The following is a 16,782-nucleotide window of genomic DNA, read 5'->3' on the forward strand; positions in this document are numbered from 1 at the left end:
AGGAGATTCTACTACAGAGAGAGAGAGAGAGAGAGAGAGAGAGAGAGAGAGAGAGAGAGAGAGAGAGAGAGAGAGAGAGAGAGAGAGAGAGAGAGAGAGAGAGAGAGAGTATGTGTGTCTGAGACTGAGACTGTCTGAGAGTAGTGCACTGCACAGGAGTTAGACCACCATGTTGTCTTGTGTTCGTTGGGACGGTGGAGCGCTGGGAGACTGAATTTGTGATTGTAAACCATATTGCTTGACAGGACTGGGAGCAGCACGTGAAGGGAAAGCTACACCTGCAGAACCGCTCCCTCTACATTGACGCGTGAGTTATGGGGTTATAAGGGAGCTTGGGTGTAAACAACTAGTCCGTACACTGGGAGTGAATGATTAAAGATGAATAGCCGATGACGACAGATTGGCAATAATTGTATGTAGATGGTGCATGTAAGTCAATACAGACAGTTTTTGTATTAGAAAAGGCCCTTTCTCCCCTCTTGTGAAGACGCTAACAAACTTCTTATTGTATCCTATTTCATACGGTAACAAACTACGCATCTCTTATTTTCATCTCTTAGTTTTACAGCTCACTGGAGATAAGAATATCTCAAGGGTTCTCAAGTTAAAACACATTTTTAAAACTCATACTGTGCGCGTGGTATAAATATATATATAAAATATTCGCTGAGGGGAGAATTGGTCGGGGCTGCCACTTTACTACACTCTTACTTATCCTAGCCCTGTGGGCAGCCAGGGCTGCATTAATGGCCTGAATTTGAGCCGCTGTCACTAGATATATCCAGCCCTGCTCCGGCAGCAGAGCTTGGCAGCTAACGCCAGTCTCCCCCGTCGCCTTTCAGCTCGGCAGCTGGAGCCACTCACTATCCAACGACGTCCGAAGGATGTCTGAATGCAGCGCTCGCTAACACCATGGCGTATTCCTCAAGCGCCGGCCAAGGTAGGCTAGCGTATAGCGTGCCATCACCGCTATCATGGCCGCTTTTATTTGATTACCTTTGAATGTTTTTGTGTCTGTTAAAAGAGGAGAGTTGTATAACTTGACAGTTGAGTTTTATTTACGATATGCTGTTTGAACCAGTGACCTACACGACAGACCTTAACAGCTATTTTTAGTGGGTGGTCAGTTAGGACGGAGCAGCACCTGCTTTGGACATTATATTAACAGTTTAAGAGTATATCGTACTCTGGTGTTTTTCATATAAAACAGGAGCCTGTGGGATTTGTCAACAACTTGTTTGTTGTTGTAATAATGTTGCCATAGTGCTGCGTGTAGTAACAACTGAGTCATGCTCCCTATAGACGCTCATGCTGAGCTAGTAAACAATGTCTCAGCAGTCATTTCCTGGTTATTTTTGTCATTTTTTATCACATTTTTATCATTTTATTTTTGTTCATTAATATACCTCTCAGAAGATAAAGTGATTGAAAGTGGTAGGTGGTTCCAACACCAGACCACTGATTTCACAATACCCCTGAAAGTGTTTTTTTCTCATTAAGAAAATGTTGTCAGTTCTATCCATAGAGAAGTTACTATTCTTACTATTATGGCTGTTGTGGTTATTAGACGTTATTCAACTACCTTTTGCCTCTTACTGACAGCTGCTGCCATGAAGTCATTTCCTTTGTCAGGGGTCGGATTTGCTCCACACCAGGCTGGGGCGAAGGTCAGGCACCACTTCCATGTTTTCTCGCATGCAACACTGTTTTAATGTCCGAGTATAATGTATATATGCATGTGTATGTGAATGTGCCTGACCTGTCTTGCAATGAGTGTGGTCTTGCAATTTAGCAGTGTGAAAAATGTGTATTGTGTGTAAACTGCGTGACCCCTTCATTTCCCTTTGGGATTAATAAAGTAACTCTATTCAATAGAGTCTATTGTACTCCACTCTGCTCTGCTCTACACGCCTGTTTGTGAACTAATTACTGCCGCTAAAGTATTGGCATGGTGTCAGAGTACGGTGTGCTTGTCTGTGGTTAACCCTTTTTTGTGTTTTTTAGTTTAGTTTTTTAGATATTGTGTGCTGTGCAAGTAGGGTGTTAGTGATCACGGCTGCTTTAGCTTTCACCGTCTGTCCTTAACCGGTGTCACTCAGACACCCCGCCTCAAATGCTTCGGCGAGATCACCGAGGGTGGGTGTGTGAGTTTGTGCCTGTGCATGCGCCTGGGTGTGTGTGTGTTTGGGGGAGGGGGTTTGTGGGCGGTCGACATTACGCACCGAGGGGTTAAAGGGAGCTTGACAGCCTCCAGTGACTTGAACACTTGTAAAATTGCTGTGGGGTTTGTAAAGGAGAAATGTGCAGTTGTAAGCAAATAACGGCAATTATATCAGTCAGCTCATGGAATTTGGTCAATCCTGCACCCAGAAAACTACCTGAAGCTTCGAAATAAACTACTGTTTCTCCCAGTAGTTCTGACATTTACTATATTTTAAGTATTTCAGCATAAGGAAATGGAGACTACACATATTTCAAGATTTAATCATTATATTATTGTTATGATCATTATTATCATTTTAGAAATGTGACACTTAAAGGTTAGAATGTTTTGGACAGACCACAGTAGTTGTTAAACTATTGCCGATGGACAAATAGAACGTTTCCCAAAATGTTCCGGGAAAGCATGCTGTGAATTGGTAATTATCATTTAGCCTATACATGACAGACGTGGCGAAACAGGTTTCCTTCATTATCAAATTACAAGGGCTTCCTCCATCAACCGAAGCGTACTTCTGTGAATGAAAGAACCATTACGCCTACGTGTGTGCCTGTGGGTTGTTAAGGACAGTGTCAAAACACACTGACAAAGACAAGTGACAGACAGTTGTCAAATGGGGTGTAGTGATGGAACAGAACAAATGGCCATTAGCTTTCATTAGCTTCTCAGGCAAAAAGTCAACAACCAATGCACTCGTTTCAACTTCAGAGCACACTGATGCTTGTTTGGGGACGACTGGGTGCGTGCGCCCGTGTGTGTACGCAAGTAGTGTGTGTGTGTGTGTGTGTATGTGTGAGGACGGGCAGACCTTGGCAGGGCGTGAGGGGGGGGGGATAGCAGCTGTTGATGGGTGTCTGCTGTTGTAGCGCCTATACAGTACAGCCTCCACGCAAAGCGTAAGAAGAAGGCAGGCTTGGGGGAGTCGGCCCACCGGCTAGAACGAGATAAAATAAGAAAGAGTAAATGAGTAGAACAGAAGAGGGAAATATAAACAGGAGCCACACAGCGAGTGCCGACCAGGAAAAGCGCGCCGCACCGAGGCCTGGGATAGCACTGGAAATCTGAGGAACATTTCAGCCGGCTCCCCAGCATGCGCGAATGGGGTGACACAGACGGAGATCTGAGGCCCCCTCCTTAACATGGCTCTCTATGTCCACAAGCACGAGTTGCGAGTGGTAGCTTGATACGAGCTTAGAAAAGGTATAACTTTACGATGTTGGTTAACACAAGTAAGCATTTCGACATTTGTCAGACTTCGGCTTGACCGTTGCTGTTCAGACACGAAACGAAAACGGAAGGGTATACCAATACCCGACTTGGATGTAGCGAGCCAAAAATGTTTGTCGATTATATGGGCATATTGGCATCTGTGATGTATGGGACGTTAAGCACCATGGATTAAGGCAGTCATGTGAAAACAATGTTTGCATAGCTCCCTGCGAAGATCACCATTTTATCTCTGCTCTTATGGGCCACGTGTGCAGCTGCACTGTGTACTGATGACAGTTCCTAGGCAACCATTTTTAAGGGAGCAAGCTGTGGGGACGAAGTGAAGCGTGTTGAGGCCTATGGTACGGTTTGAACATCTCTGGCCCATCTGAGGTTATAAGGTTGAAGAACTTAGAACAAAAGCCTTTTTTATGAGTTCTCTTATTTACGACTGCTTTCATCACAGCGGCTCCGACGTAGTATGCATGCACTAATGTTAGCTCCAATAAACCCCCACCTGTCGCACTGACGGAATCTTTACCGTTTTGTGCAGCTATGTAGATGTCACACCACATTTATGCCAGCTGTTCTTTGGTGACACTGTTCTCAAAAAATAAATGAATAAAATATTTACAAATATCATCACAAGATAGCAGGCTCACTAAAACTGGCTTCTTTTTTTAAAACTAGTAAATACTCTTATTCACAGCTCCCCGGGAACTAAATTGGCTGCTGTGTGGGCGAATTGAAGTGTAAATATGAAAACAGACACATTAAGGATATTAGTTTTAATGGGGCTGGAAGCCCTGCGGGAGGAGGATAGAGACCTCTACCATATTTCGCATGGAGCACTGTGTGTATGAGCGTTTGCGTGTGTGTGTATGTGTGTGTGTGTGTGTGTGTGTGTGTGTGTGTGAGGAATGGCGGCATGGGAGTAGGGTTTCAGTTCGGGATGACGAGTAACAGGATCGGGGGCAGGGGGGGGTAGGGGTGTCCAGGGGAATGCAGGAGAGGGGTTTTGGTTGGAGAGGGGGGTGGGATTCAGTAGCACCCTCTTGTGACATGGGACCTTCAGTCCAAGTAAACAAACAGAAATGGTTCATTTCTGACAAGTTGCCTGACATGTGGAAGGACATATCCCAGAAAAAGTCCACAACAGTCAAAACAAGTTACAACTTTGGTTATTTTAAAATAATTATGCAGATTGATTAATGTTTTGTTAACCCAACGACTATTGCAACAGTGACTATGTCTGCTCTGTAATGTGTCAGAATACACATCACAAACATTGACTAATTAGCTGTTTTGAAATGGGCAACTGCAATTGTAAATACAGTCCTCAGCTAAGGTGTGATAGAGTGAGGTCAAGAACCTTCTGCTGACAGACAAAATGAAGACTAATGAGCCCAGTGACTAATGAAGAGAGGTCACCTAGTCAGGCAGAACAAGATGCATGATCGTGGTGCAACTGTGGCATTCACAACAACCACAGGACGGACCTCACACACTCCATCAGGCGAACCGCAGATAAAATGTGTCGTGCAAAGTTTGCCACAAGTAATGACACCATTGACAATCACTAATTGACCTCATTAAAAGGTATGGTAGCATCTTTGATCATTTATCCTTGCATCTATCCCTGCAGCACATTGCAGGCTGGTAGTTTTCTTTCATGTCTCCCCCCCTTGACATTTGTGTGTCAAAATATGAAAATATTTAATTAGTGTTAATATTATTATTACAGTACATTACATGTAGTTGACTTTTTTAAAATCCAAATTGACTTACAGATACAGGGGTACAGGGTATTACAGGGTACAGGGTATTGGTCACAGTCCCTGGAGCAATGTGGGGTTAGGGCACTTCAGTCAAGGAGGGAGGAAGGGATTGGTAAAGGAGGGGATTGAACCTGCAACCCAGTGGTCTACCGTCCAACTCCCTAACCATTACACAGCCCCCCACATGTCAGGTGACTATATTGTCTGGGCCCTCTGATAACAACAGTTCAGGTCATTCAAGGTTTATTTTCCAAAACTCTTTCTTCCAAAACAATCATTTTACAGTTGAACTCTCCATAATTATGCATTTGGGAAATCCACAGAATCACAGAAACCCTGTGTGTGGGTGTTTGAATTCAAAGACATAAACAGCCTGTTAAGTTCTATTTCTGGACCTGTTTATTGGGCTGCCTACACTAGACCGACCATCTCTTGTACAGTTTCATGAAGGGACTAGAGAGGTCAACCCTGGACACCCACCGCTGATAGAATTATCACCTCAACATCTGAGCCCATTAAAGCTGGGTATGGTGCCAAAACCAAACCAAACAGAAGCTCAGAAGCGCCTAGCAGTTCGATTGGGTGTCAGCGAGATTTTTTTTCTCGACTAGTGATTAATTCTGCTCCACCCTAAGGGCTACATCAAAGATATCTAGCTATACTGTATATCACAAGCATAGATTCTATCGTGGGCGGCCTTAAGTCCCTACAACGAATGTCCTATCGGAACAGTGCCGAAATAGGAAAGAATCTGACTTTGTTGGAGAAAAAAAGCTCAAGATCAAGTATTTTTAAAGAGCATATTCAATTTAGATAATAGCTGCTTGACAATATCAGGAGGCTACTAACTTACATGTTGTAGCCTATATTTGCATTAGAGAGCGATCTAACTAAGCATCAACTATATAACAAATTTAGGTGCTGCACTTGATATTCTATATTTGCGTCATTTAAAAAAAAAACCTTGTAGGGAGATTATGAAACGATTCTGCATACCTTCCACGGCTGGCTGCTATTTTTCTAGGGAGAGTATAGGTTTTCATAGTTGCAAGGGGGTCAACAGCCATTGCAATGGCTGGCTATACTTAGCAATCCAAAAGGATTAGAGACAAAAGGGGGGCATGGAGCCAGGCATGTTCAAATGTCATGCTTCCAAATCCTCGTGTGTAAACCGTCATTATCACCAATGACAAGACCCCCCCACCTGTTTTTGTTATGTTATGCATGTTATGTTTGTATGTGCAGTTATAGGAGCACGTGACAGGTTTGGGTGAATGTTGGCATCTTCAGGAATATTATTGTTTGGCGCGAACTACCAACTGACTTGCATGTGGTGCTCTCTTGCTCTCAGTTCCCCCAGAGAAAACCTTTCCCTGGTCGCGTCGTCCACATCTGCAACCTACCTGAGGGAAGCTGCACAGAGAATGACGTCATCAACCTGGGCCTCCCATTTGGAAAAGTCACCAATTACATTCTCATGCGTTCCACCCATCAGGTTTGTGAAGTAAAGTAACACCAAAATGAAGCTAAAAATCACTGGTTCAGCGCTAATATGTAACACTACATGGGCAGCAGATCAATGTAACCCACACCCTATGCACTGAGTGAGTAAAATAATTTGGACGTGATGTTCATAGCCCATTTATGTACCAACATTTTGAAGTATTAGATTCTGCTCGTCTTGGAATTGATCTACATTACGAGTCTACAATTTTTTTTAAAAATCTGTCTTAATCATAAACGTCTACCTCCCGCAAGCAGATGTCTATTTGATAAGACCAAATGCAATGAAAAGTGATACTCGGTGATGATTTTAGAGGTTTTGTGAGGACTGGGCAGATGGACCATCACGTTCGCCTCATTCACATTATAGCCCCAAGCGTAAGCCGAAACCCTGGCCAGTCTTTTGTAGTCTTGTAAAAAGTGTTCTCTCTTGGCAGGCCTTCCTGGAAATGGCATACGTTGAGGCAGCTCAGGCCATGGTCCAGTATTACCAGCTGCAACCTGCCACAATCAACAACCAGAAGCTCCTGATTCGGATGTCAAAGCGCTACAAAGAATTGCAACTCAAGGTAATTTGAAAATGTTCCTACTGTATGTTGGCCTTTTTTGCATTACAAAGAATTACAACAAGGTAATTTGAAAATGTTTCTATGTTGGCCTTTTTGTTACAAAGAATTACAACTCAATGTAATTTGAAAATGTTTCTATGTGGACCTTTTTTATTATTAAGAATTACAACTCAAGGTAATTTTAAAATGTTTCAATGTGGGCCTATTGTGCCACAAAGAATTACAGTTCTCTAAATTATGTGTTGCTTGTATCTCTCCTGTATAGAAACCCGGGAAGGATGTTGATTCCATCATTCACGATATTCACTCGCAGAGGGAGAGAGAGGAGATGCAAGAGCTGGACCGGTATGCTTGTTGCATGGTGTGATGACAGAAATATTTGGCCAAAGGAGACAGAGCAATGCTTCTGTCTGTGCATAAGTAAAAAAGCATGTGCCAACATAGTGGAAACTAGTGGAAAGAAAGAATGCAAGACTGTCTTACTCCAAATGCACCATTATGAGTAACTTAACATTTTCAAACAATACAAACAACAATATCTCTGACCCTGAGTGCCTCCTCAGGTATGTGCCAGAGCGACCAAGGTCCCGCAGCCCGATTCGAGGTTCCCTCAGTCCACGTTCACACAGCCCAAGCTTCACATCATGCAGCTCCACTCACAGTCCACAGGGAGGGCCGCCTTGCAGGCCGGAGTGGAGTAACGGCATGGGCCCTCGCCGACCCTCCTGGGACTGGACACCTCATCCACGTCGGGATGACGACCGGGAACGGGAACGGGAACGGGAACGGGAAGAGGAGCTTTGGAGGAACGGTGAGGACGACAGGCCCAACGGACGCCTGCCTGACCGCAGAAAAGGCTACCTGAAACCCGGGGACCGTATCAGTCCCAGGACAATGGAGGAGCGGGGAGGGCGGGACTGGTACGGCCGTGGGAGCCCGCAGGGCCCTGCGTTCTCCTCTTACAGGGATATGGATAACTTCTACAAGAAGGAGCACAATTACAAACCAGACAAGCCGCCCAGACTGCCTTACCCGCGACACGAACCAAAGCCGAAGCGGCGGGAGCCGTCGGACTACCACAGACCCCGACACTCGGAATCTGAAATATCTGAGGAACCTCCCAGAAGCCCAGAGGACAGGCGGCAGGGGTCACCAGGAAGGGGGAGAAGCAAGAAGCACAGCAGAAGGTCGCCGGCAGAAAAGGACGACAAGGATGCCAACAACAATGTACGCAATGTATGCAATAACACGCCTACTACACATTTTGCCTCTGAGTTTTTGGTAATGAGAAATGATTAGTGTTCTTACATAGCATGTGGTTATTATCTTTTTTTTAAAGACAATATTGCTAATGAGCTTTACTCTCTTGCAGGGGCAAGAAGATTCCTCAAAGGAGAGGTCAGTCTCTCCTCACAGTGTGGGAAAGAATACGGATGCGACAGAAGCTGACCAGGACAAAGAGAGTGTGGTAAGAGCCGCTTCATTAGTAAGGGCATAGTTTGCATTAGTTGTAATTTACTTAACTTTAACAAAATGCACAATATTGTTATAGAGTTACTGTATGTCATAATGTATGTGAGGATCAAATTTCTACTGACCTTTTGATTTACTAACCAAGACAATACAGGGCCGTGTTTTTTTTTAACTCCAAACTGTTTTCTTTATATTTCTCTTTTTTATTATGTCTTTGGGGTCAACTTTGGGGCACTTTGGGGTCAACTGTGCAGTGTTTAAATGTGCTATACAAATAAAAACGATTTGACATTACTTTGTTTCCATTTAGGCGGAAGACTGGGAGAGTGGAGAGGACACTGAAGGAGAGTTCTGGTACCCGAAAAACATGGAGGAGTTGGTGACGGTGGACGAGGTTGGGGAGGAAGAGGACTCCATCATTGAGCCGGACATCCTGGAACTGCAGGAAGAAATCAAAGAGGTGACTGAGGAGATCAAAGCTGATCCCAAAACGGCCGTGTTGACCGAAGTGGAGAAACAGGAATGCCAGGAAAAAAAGGAAAAACAGGAGTCTCCTCCTCGGGAAGACCTAGAGGATACCGTTGTTGTTGTTGCCATTTCTTCTTCTAATAAGGATAAGGAATCCCAGGAGGATAAAGGTCCATCGGAGCCTCAGTGCTCAGACTTGGACAACTTCCCCACTCAGGAATTTAAGTCTGCCTTAGAGGAGACTTGTCCTGCGTCAGACAGGACTAACACTGATGCTTCAAAGCCAGCAGCAGCAGTAGCAGCAGTAGCAGCAGACTGCCTTCCAAATCACCATGGGGAAAGTGACGCTGCTAAGACCATATCTGAGGCAAACCGGGACAAGGACAGTGACACAGACGGGTCAGAGCGTGTGACTACGGCAGAGAGTGAACACAACAAGGACACGCCGACAAAGGAGGATGGCCTGTGCCACGGCAGGAAAGGTCAGTGCTATATTTGACTGGTCATTGGTTAGACAGCAGGGTACTACAGTAGAGAGTAATTGTACATCATATTCTTACTAAATAGTACAAAATAGCATCGGAATATATGCTAACTAAGTTGTAACTCAACTCTTTTTCTTTTCCATTTCATTAATGGTCTACTAGTTTATGTGATGCGCATCAGAGGTAGAGATGAGTGTTGGTCACTGGTAATTTATGATAAAAGATGCTAAGTAACTTCTAAACTCAACATATGTGCTTAATGAAAAGGGGTGGTCATTGGGTGATAGTACAATTAAGCTTTTATTATGTTTTAGTTATGGGATGGCATGGTAGTTCATTTTAGCAATGCATAAACATTTTGAAACTGTCCAAATAGTCTCTATATTTGAGTGTGTTTACAAATTTAATTTCTCAGACAATTCGATACATGGCCATTCACCACTTCGGATAGATGCTGAAAGCCCCTCGCAATCTCGGGAACAAGACAAAGCAATAAATGAGCACACCATACCACTGGGTAAGCTTAACAAAGGCAACATTGATAGATGAAAATATATAATTTAAACTTGACATTAAACATTCACATTAAAATTCACACAGTTTGGTCTGTGAACAGCATGTGTGTGCTGGTGTGTGTTCGATATGTCTCGACTTGCAATGTGTATTATATGTAGCATGCGTAGAATGTTTTCTACATAAATATATGAATAATGAATACGTTCAGGTCCCTTTCCTGAACATGTAAGTTTTCCCTTTTCTCAAACAAATTGCCAGGACAAAAAGAAACGTGATGTCAACTTTTTGATGTCAATTTTTAATATTTGGTCTTTTGGTGTTTGTTATATTCTAGGTGTTGAGTTTATTGTGCCAAGAGCGGCCTTCTACTGTAAATTGTGTGGGCTCTTCTACAGCAGTGAGGAAGTGGCCAAGACAACCCACTGCAGAAGCACTGTCCATTACAGAAATCTTCAGGTGAGTTTGCTGTACTTTCATTGATGGTTTGAGTATACCCTTTTTGCTAAATCTTTTAGAAGTAGCTTGCTATTACACAGGACTTGGCAACCGTCCATTCCACTTCCACAGTCAAGTTTATACAGTGTTTACAACACAGAATATTGGAAGTGATTGTTAACTCAAAACTCAAAACCTGCTTTACCTTGCACTACACTTCAACTAATGAAACTAAAAGTGCTTGTTCTGTCGAGGGGAAAGTCCTGAGCAGCAGAGCGATTTGGGTTTCTCTCGTCGGTGCCAGATTAATTCATTACAATAATGGCAACATGTCCGGACCGATATAGAACATTAGCTGGGCATGGTGACAAGGTAGACTATCTGTGGCATTAAGTAATAAGTCCAAAATACCCGATGAGTTGTGACCCTGTAGGTTGGCTCTCCTCTGCCATCCCGGAGGACAGAGAGCGCTGAAGTGGTTGAGAACACGTTCAAATTATTCAATTAGACTCAAAGTGGGATGAGCAAAAAAAAAGAGAGAATGATTTCCATAACCTTGACAAACTATCTGGGATTCAAGCAAAACTGTAGGCTAATAAGTAGGTGTAGGAATTATTACCTCCGCCAAGGAAACTTTGTGAATTTGTTGATAATGACCCAAAGAACAAGTGATTAAATTCTGGTGGTGATCTGGATCAGGACCCGGAACCAGGACTTTTTAAAAGATTCTGTTAACAGGATAACTCAAAAACGAATCAACTGATTTGGACAAAACTTTATGGAGTTGTTAGTAATGGCCCAATGAACAAGTGATTAAATTCTGGTGGTGATCCGGATCACGAACCGGAACCAGGACTTTTAAAAAGATTATTCACCATTGCTGGCTTATATATCTAGACGCCCCTAGTGACCAGAAATTGAATTGTGGGGACTCCACAAAAAGAAGGCAGAAAGACTTAAAGGGACACTCCACCCATTTGCATTAGGCTTTCCATTGCTAGACACCCAGTCATACTTTTGAATGGCCGTGCAACACTCTCTCAATTCCCCCTGAGAAAGGAGAAATCTGTATTCACCTCTTACCTGTAACACTTCCTCCTACAATTATGTAAAAATCGTTATTTTGCATCATTGTAGGAGGAAGTGTAAGAGAGGTGGATTTCTGTTGAGACTACAAGCCTTTTTCCCACCCTTTCAACCCCACCCATAGGGGGTTGGACCTAATGTGCTAACAGACCTATCACAGATCAGTATGCCAGTGCTTTTGAAATCACTGGCATTGAGGCTCCAGTAAGTCACTGGCACCTGGGTGTGGCCTGTGGAACTTGAGAATTGCGATGCATTATGGGGATTGTTGTCACAAATCCACAAGCACTAAAAAGTCATTTTCTGGCTTTTCTCGGCCAAGAAGGCACCAAATTAGAAATTTATGCTACTATTCTACTACATACAGTCCCAGGAAAAAGCTTGTACACCTTTTGAAATTTCTTACCTTTCTGTCAAAATTGGTCATAAAACATGGTCTGATCTTCCCGGAAATCACAAGAAGGAACAACCAGAGTCTGCTTTAACTAATTCAACCCAAACATTTACAAGTTTTCATATTTTCATTGGTCATAAGATGTAAACATTCACAGGACAGCAAGGCATAAGTAAGTACACCCTTGCATTCAATAGGTTTTAACCCTAAATTAGTCGCAATAACCTCAACCAGATGTTTCCTGTAGTTGCAGATGAGATTAACAAAACAATCTGGATGTATCTGGTCTCCCTCTTCTTTAGAAAACTGCCTCTCGTCAGCAAGGTTTGTGGGATGTCTGGAGTGCATAGCTTTCTTGACTTCGTGCCATATAATCTCAATTGTTTTTTGTCAGGGTTGTCAGGGTTTTGACTGGGCTATTCCAGAATGTGTATTTCATTATTATGAAGCCATTCTAAAGTCGATTTGCTTCTAAAGTATGGGTTGTTGTCACATTTCAGCACCCATCCTCTTGTGTGCTTCAACTGTGTGACAGACTACCTCACTTTTTTCTGTAAAATATCTCGATAAACTTCTGAGTCCATTGTTCCACTGATAATAGCAAACTGAAAAAGGCCTGAGGCAGCAAGGTAGCCGCATATAATGATGCTCCCGCCACCATACTCAAAGGTGGAGATGATGTTTTGGTGAAGGTGCGGTTCTCCAGTTCTCCTCCAAACATGACATTGTGTGTTCCCCTGAACAATTCAACTTTGGTTTCAACGTTGGTCTACAGAATATTTTGCAGTAATTCTATGAAGCATATAAATGCTTTTTCGCAAACCTCAAAGGTGCAGCAATATTTCTTTGGACAGAAACCCGATTAATTTTAGATGAATCCCATTTTCAGCGATTCTTGGTTACATCTCCTCTTCTGAGTATGGTGGCGGGAGCATCATTATATGCGGCTACCTTGCTGCCTCAGCCCCTTGACAGTTTCCTATTATCAGTGGAACAATGAACTCAAGTTTATTGTGATATTTTACAGAAAAAACGTGAGGAAGTCTGTCACACAGTTGAAGCACACAAGAGTATGGGTCCTGAAATGTGACAACAACCCATACTTTAGAAGCAAATTGACTTTAGAATGGCTTCATAATAATGAAATACACATTCTGAAATAGCCCAGTCAAAGCCCTGTCAAAAAACAATTAAGATTATATGGCATGAAGTCAAGAAAGCTATGCACTCCAGACATCCCACAAACCTTGCTGACGAGAGGCAGTTCTCTAAAGAAGAGGGAGACAAGATACAAAGAGATTGTTTTGTTAATCTGATCTGCAACTACAGGACAAGTCTGGTTGATGATATTGCAACTAACTGAGGGTTAAAACCTACTTAATGCAAGGGTGTACTTACTTATGCCCTGCTCTCCTGTGAATGTTATGGCCTTATGACCAATAAAAATATGATAACATGTAAATGTTTGGGTGGAATTAATTAAAGCAGACTCTGATTGTTCCTTCTTGAGATTTCTGGGAAGATCAGACCATGTTTTATGATCAATTTTGACAGAAATGTAAGAAATTTGAAAGGGTGTACAAACTTTTTCCTGGGACTGTATATGACCCACTTTCAATACATATTCATGTCGCCACCGGTGGAATGCCCCTTTAAGGTGTAAGCAGCTTCCTTGGCGGCAGTGTTAATTTCGTGACGAAATATTTTCGTCATAAATATTCGTAATGATTGTTTTTCCCCTGACGACAATACAACGATGACGAAAAAAACAGCATGCGTTTGTACGAAAAATATGACGATATTGATTAATATTTTCGTCAAAAAAATAAAAATGTGACTACAATACCACCCGAGACGAAAACCAATAGGAAGCATTTTTGTTAATATGTCACTGAAACATTGGAAAAGAATTGCCTGCTATTTCGCAAAGCGCGACCCTCATCTGCTTCGCGTCTCCTCCCTCCTCCCCTCCCTCACACACACACGCAGCAGGCACAGTGACAGGCAGTGGCCGTGACCCTTTTTTAACAGCAGTAGCCTCCTTTTCAGTGCAATCCTGGCTGGAAAAAATATTGTTGCCCATTTATCCATGACGAAGAAGTTTAAGCAGTCATGAAATAGGTGGTGGTGCTGTCGCACAGTAGCAAACATCTTTCTCTGCATTTTTGTGGAACTTCTCTACTCCCTGCGCTTTCATGAACCTGCTACCCGACGGTCGTTGTTTGATCTTTTTTCAATGTTCGCTAATGTTTGTAGGCTAATTTAAGGGTCTATGCGTAGGCAAAAGCCTTCTGATAAGAATCACTTTAGTGCCGATCGCAAAGGATTCGGAAGTGTGGAGTTTTGCGACTTGTTTCAGTCAAGGACACTGAAATAGGAAGTGAACGACCCTTCCACGCTTTCAAATGAGTTATTGCAATAATGTCTTGCGAATGCATGCAACCATGGACACAACCATGTCAACGAGAGCGCGTGTCACGTGCCATCACAACTTTGCATCAAGCAAATAATATGCAACAGCTTGCAATACGCGCACGAGAGAGAGAGAGAGAGAGAGAGAGAGAGAGAGAGAGAGAGAGAGAGAGAGAGAGAGACGTCTTCCAACAGGTGCCGTGCCATTGTAACGCCTGCATGCACCTACTGTACCCTGCGACGCTCTTGATTACTGGTATACCCACAAGTAGGCTATTTTTTCATAACGTGCAGTCCCGTTTTCCCCCGAAGTCGTTCTAAAATATCGACAGAGATTGATGAGTGTCGCGGCCTTGATTGTTTTACACATTGGACGCACTGGCTTATAAGACGCTCTGGCAGTTTTTTACAATATTTTCTTATTAGCCTACAATATGTTATTTTAATCATTGATTTCCCCAAATGGTATTTTAGTTTGACAATTTTATAGAGAAGTGTAGACAAGAGGAAATAATGTAATAGGCTCTTTTAGTCGACTAAAATTAATTTAGATTTCGTCGACTAAAATTGTATGAATTTTAGTCGACTAAAACTAGACTAAAACAAAAATGATTTAGATGACTAAATTGTGACTAAAACTAAAATTACATTTTCGTCAAGAGACTAAAACTAAAACTAAATTAAAAATTCCTGTCATAATTAACACTGCTTGGCGGAGGTCTGCGCTCTCTGAGTGCTTCTAGTTATTATTATTATCATAAAGATATTTTTTTGGTCTTTTAGACTTTATTGGTGACAGGACAGTTTGAGAGAGAGACAGGAAACGTTCGTAAGAGAGAGACAGGGAAGGGTGGGCAAAGGACCCAGGCCGGAATCAAACCCGGGTTGGCCGCATAGTAGACGAGTGCCCTACCGTTGGGCCATAGGAATTAATTTAAAGACAACTGCATGCTTTTAAAATTCCCTACCATAATTTTCCTCTCAAAATTAACCAAATACCCTGAGTCCGTATGATGAACAGACTGAACTGAAATTACATTAATTTAACAAAAAAAAAAACTTTTCACACAAAGAATATATTGAGATTGAGTTAATTTCAAAGGTCACCAGACCTTACTGTGAATCAGCAACCTTTTTAATACGTTTCCTTATCCGGTCCCCTGACTGAATATTCCCTGCCAATTCTCTTTGACTACAGCAGTGTTTCCAAACCAGGGTATGTGTACCACAAGGGGTACGTGAGCACACTGCACTGAGGTACTTGAAAAAATGTAGAAACCTTAGGATATGGAAAGAGACATAGAGCAAGACAAAGAAGGTTGGGAAACACTGCCCTACAGAATGAACAATTTCCCTGATTTACCATAACTGGAACAAACCAAGGTAAAAATTCACCACTTTCACCTGTAATCTCATAGACTGAGGATGGGGAATCATTTCAAAGGGCACCTTACAATACTTCACAAGCAGATACTTAATCCTTTACTCGTTTCTCCCGACTGTGGTGATCGGAAGTGGACTGTTAGCGGTGAAGGATGGGCATTAGTGCAAGAGGTGACAGAGGTTAATGGATGCGTGCATGACAGCAAGGCTGAAGACGAAAACAGGTCTGCACACAGCAAACCCTCGGTAACACTTCACTTTACGGATCGCTAATAAGGTGGTAATTTCATGTTCATTTCATAGTTATTTCAGGATAATAACTGTTTTTAGTAACAACAGCAAAATAACCATACAGTTTCCAGTGCATTGTGTGTGTGTGTGTGTGTGTCTGTGAGTGTGTGTGTGTGTGTGTGTGTGTGTGTGTGTGTGTGTGTGTGTGTGTGTGTGTGTGTGTGTGTGTGTGTGTGTGTGTGTGTGTGTGTGTGTGTGTGTGTGTGTGTGTGTGAACAAAGTGTCATCGTGCTGCGAGTCATCAGGGTGTCACCACAATGCACTGGAAACTGTATGGTTATTTTGCTGTTGTTACTAAAAACAAACAGTTATTACCCTGAAATAACTATGAAATAACTATGAAATTAACATGAAATTACCACCTTATTAGCTATCCGTAAAGTTAAGTGTTACCAAACCCTCAAGCAATTGTCCAATCTTCTGGACTTCTAGAAGATTTCTAATGGTTCTAGACTTAAAAGCAAAGCATGTGCGGTCAATGGTAAGGCAAAGCGCAATGATGCAGATGCAAGGACTCCAGCAATCATGTTCTATGTTCAGGTTATGCAAAGGATGTCGC

General features: G+C 42.6%; 1 protein-coding gene across 4 annotated transcripts in view; it reads left to right on the forward strand.

The window, feature by feature from the left end:
- The window catches only part of rbm20 (RNA binding motif protein 20), an 84,692-nt gene that overhangs the window by 63,908 nt on the left and 4,002 nt on the right, over positions 1-16,782 (forward strand). For 3 of the 4 annotated variants that reach the window (XM_063198676.1, XM_063198703.1, XM_063198694.1), the window contains exons 3-13: positions 246-307; positions 843-940; positions 1,603-1,667; positions 6,560-6,703; positions 7,149-7,280; positions 7,546-7,625; positions 7,844-8,516; positions 8,653-8,748; positions 9,064-9,703; positions 10,122-10,223; positions 10,557-10,678. In XM_063198676.1, the coding sequence (XP_063054746.1) occupies positions 246-307; positions 843-940; positions 1,603-1,667; positions 6,560-6,703; positions 7,149-7,280; positions 7,546-7,625; positions 7,844-8,516; positions 8,653-8,748; positions 9,064-9,703; positions 10,122-10,223; positions 10,557-10,678 (2,214 nt within the window). The remainder of the gene's footprint in view (positions 1-245; positions 308-842; positions 941-1,602; positions 1,668-6,559; positions 6,704-7,148; positions 7,281-7,545; positions 7,626-7,843; positions 8,517-8,652; positions 8,749-9,063; positions 9,704-10,121; positions 10,224-10,556; positions 10,679-16,782) is intronic. The other variant, XM_063198685.1, reaches the window with a different exon arrangement.

Source organism: Engraulis encrasicolus, chromosome 1 (assembly GCF_034702125.1).
Source record: "Engraulis encrasicolus isolate BLACKSEA-1 chromosome 1, IST_EnEncr_1.0, whole genome shotgun sequence".
NCBI lineage: Eukaryota > Metazoa > Chordata > Actinopteri > Clupeiformes > Engraulidae > Engraulis > Engraulis encrasicolus.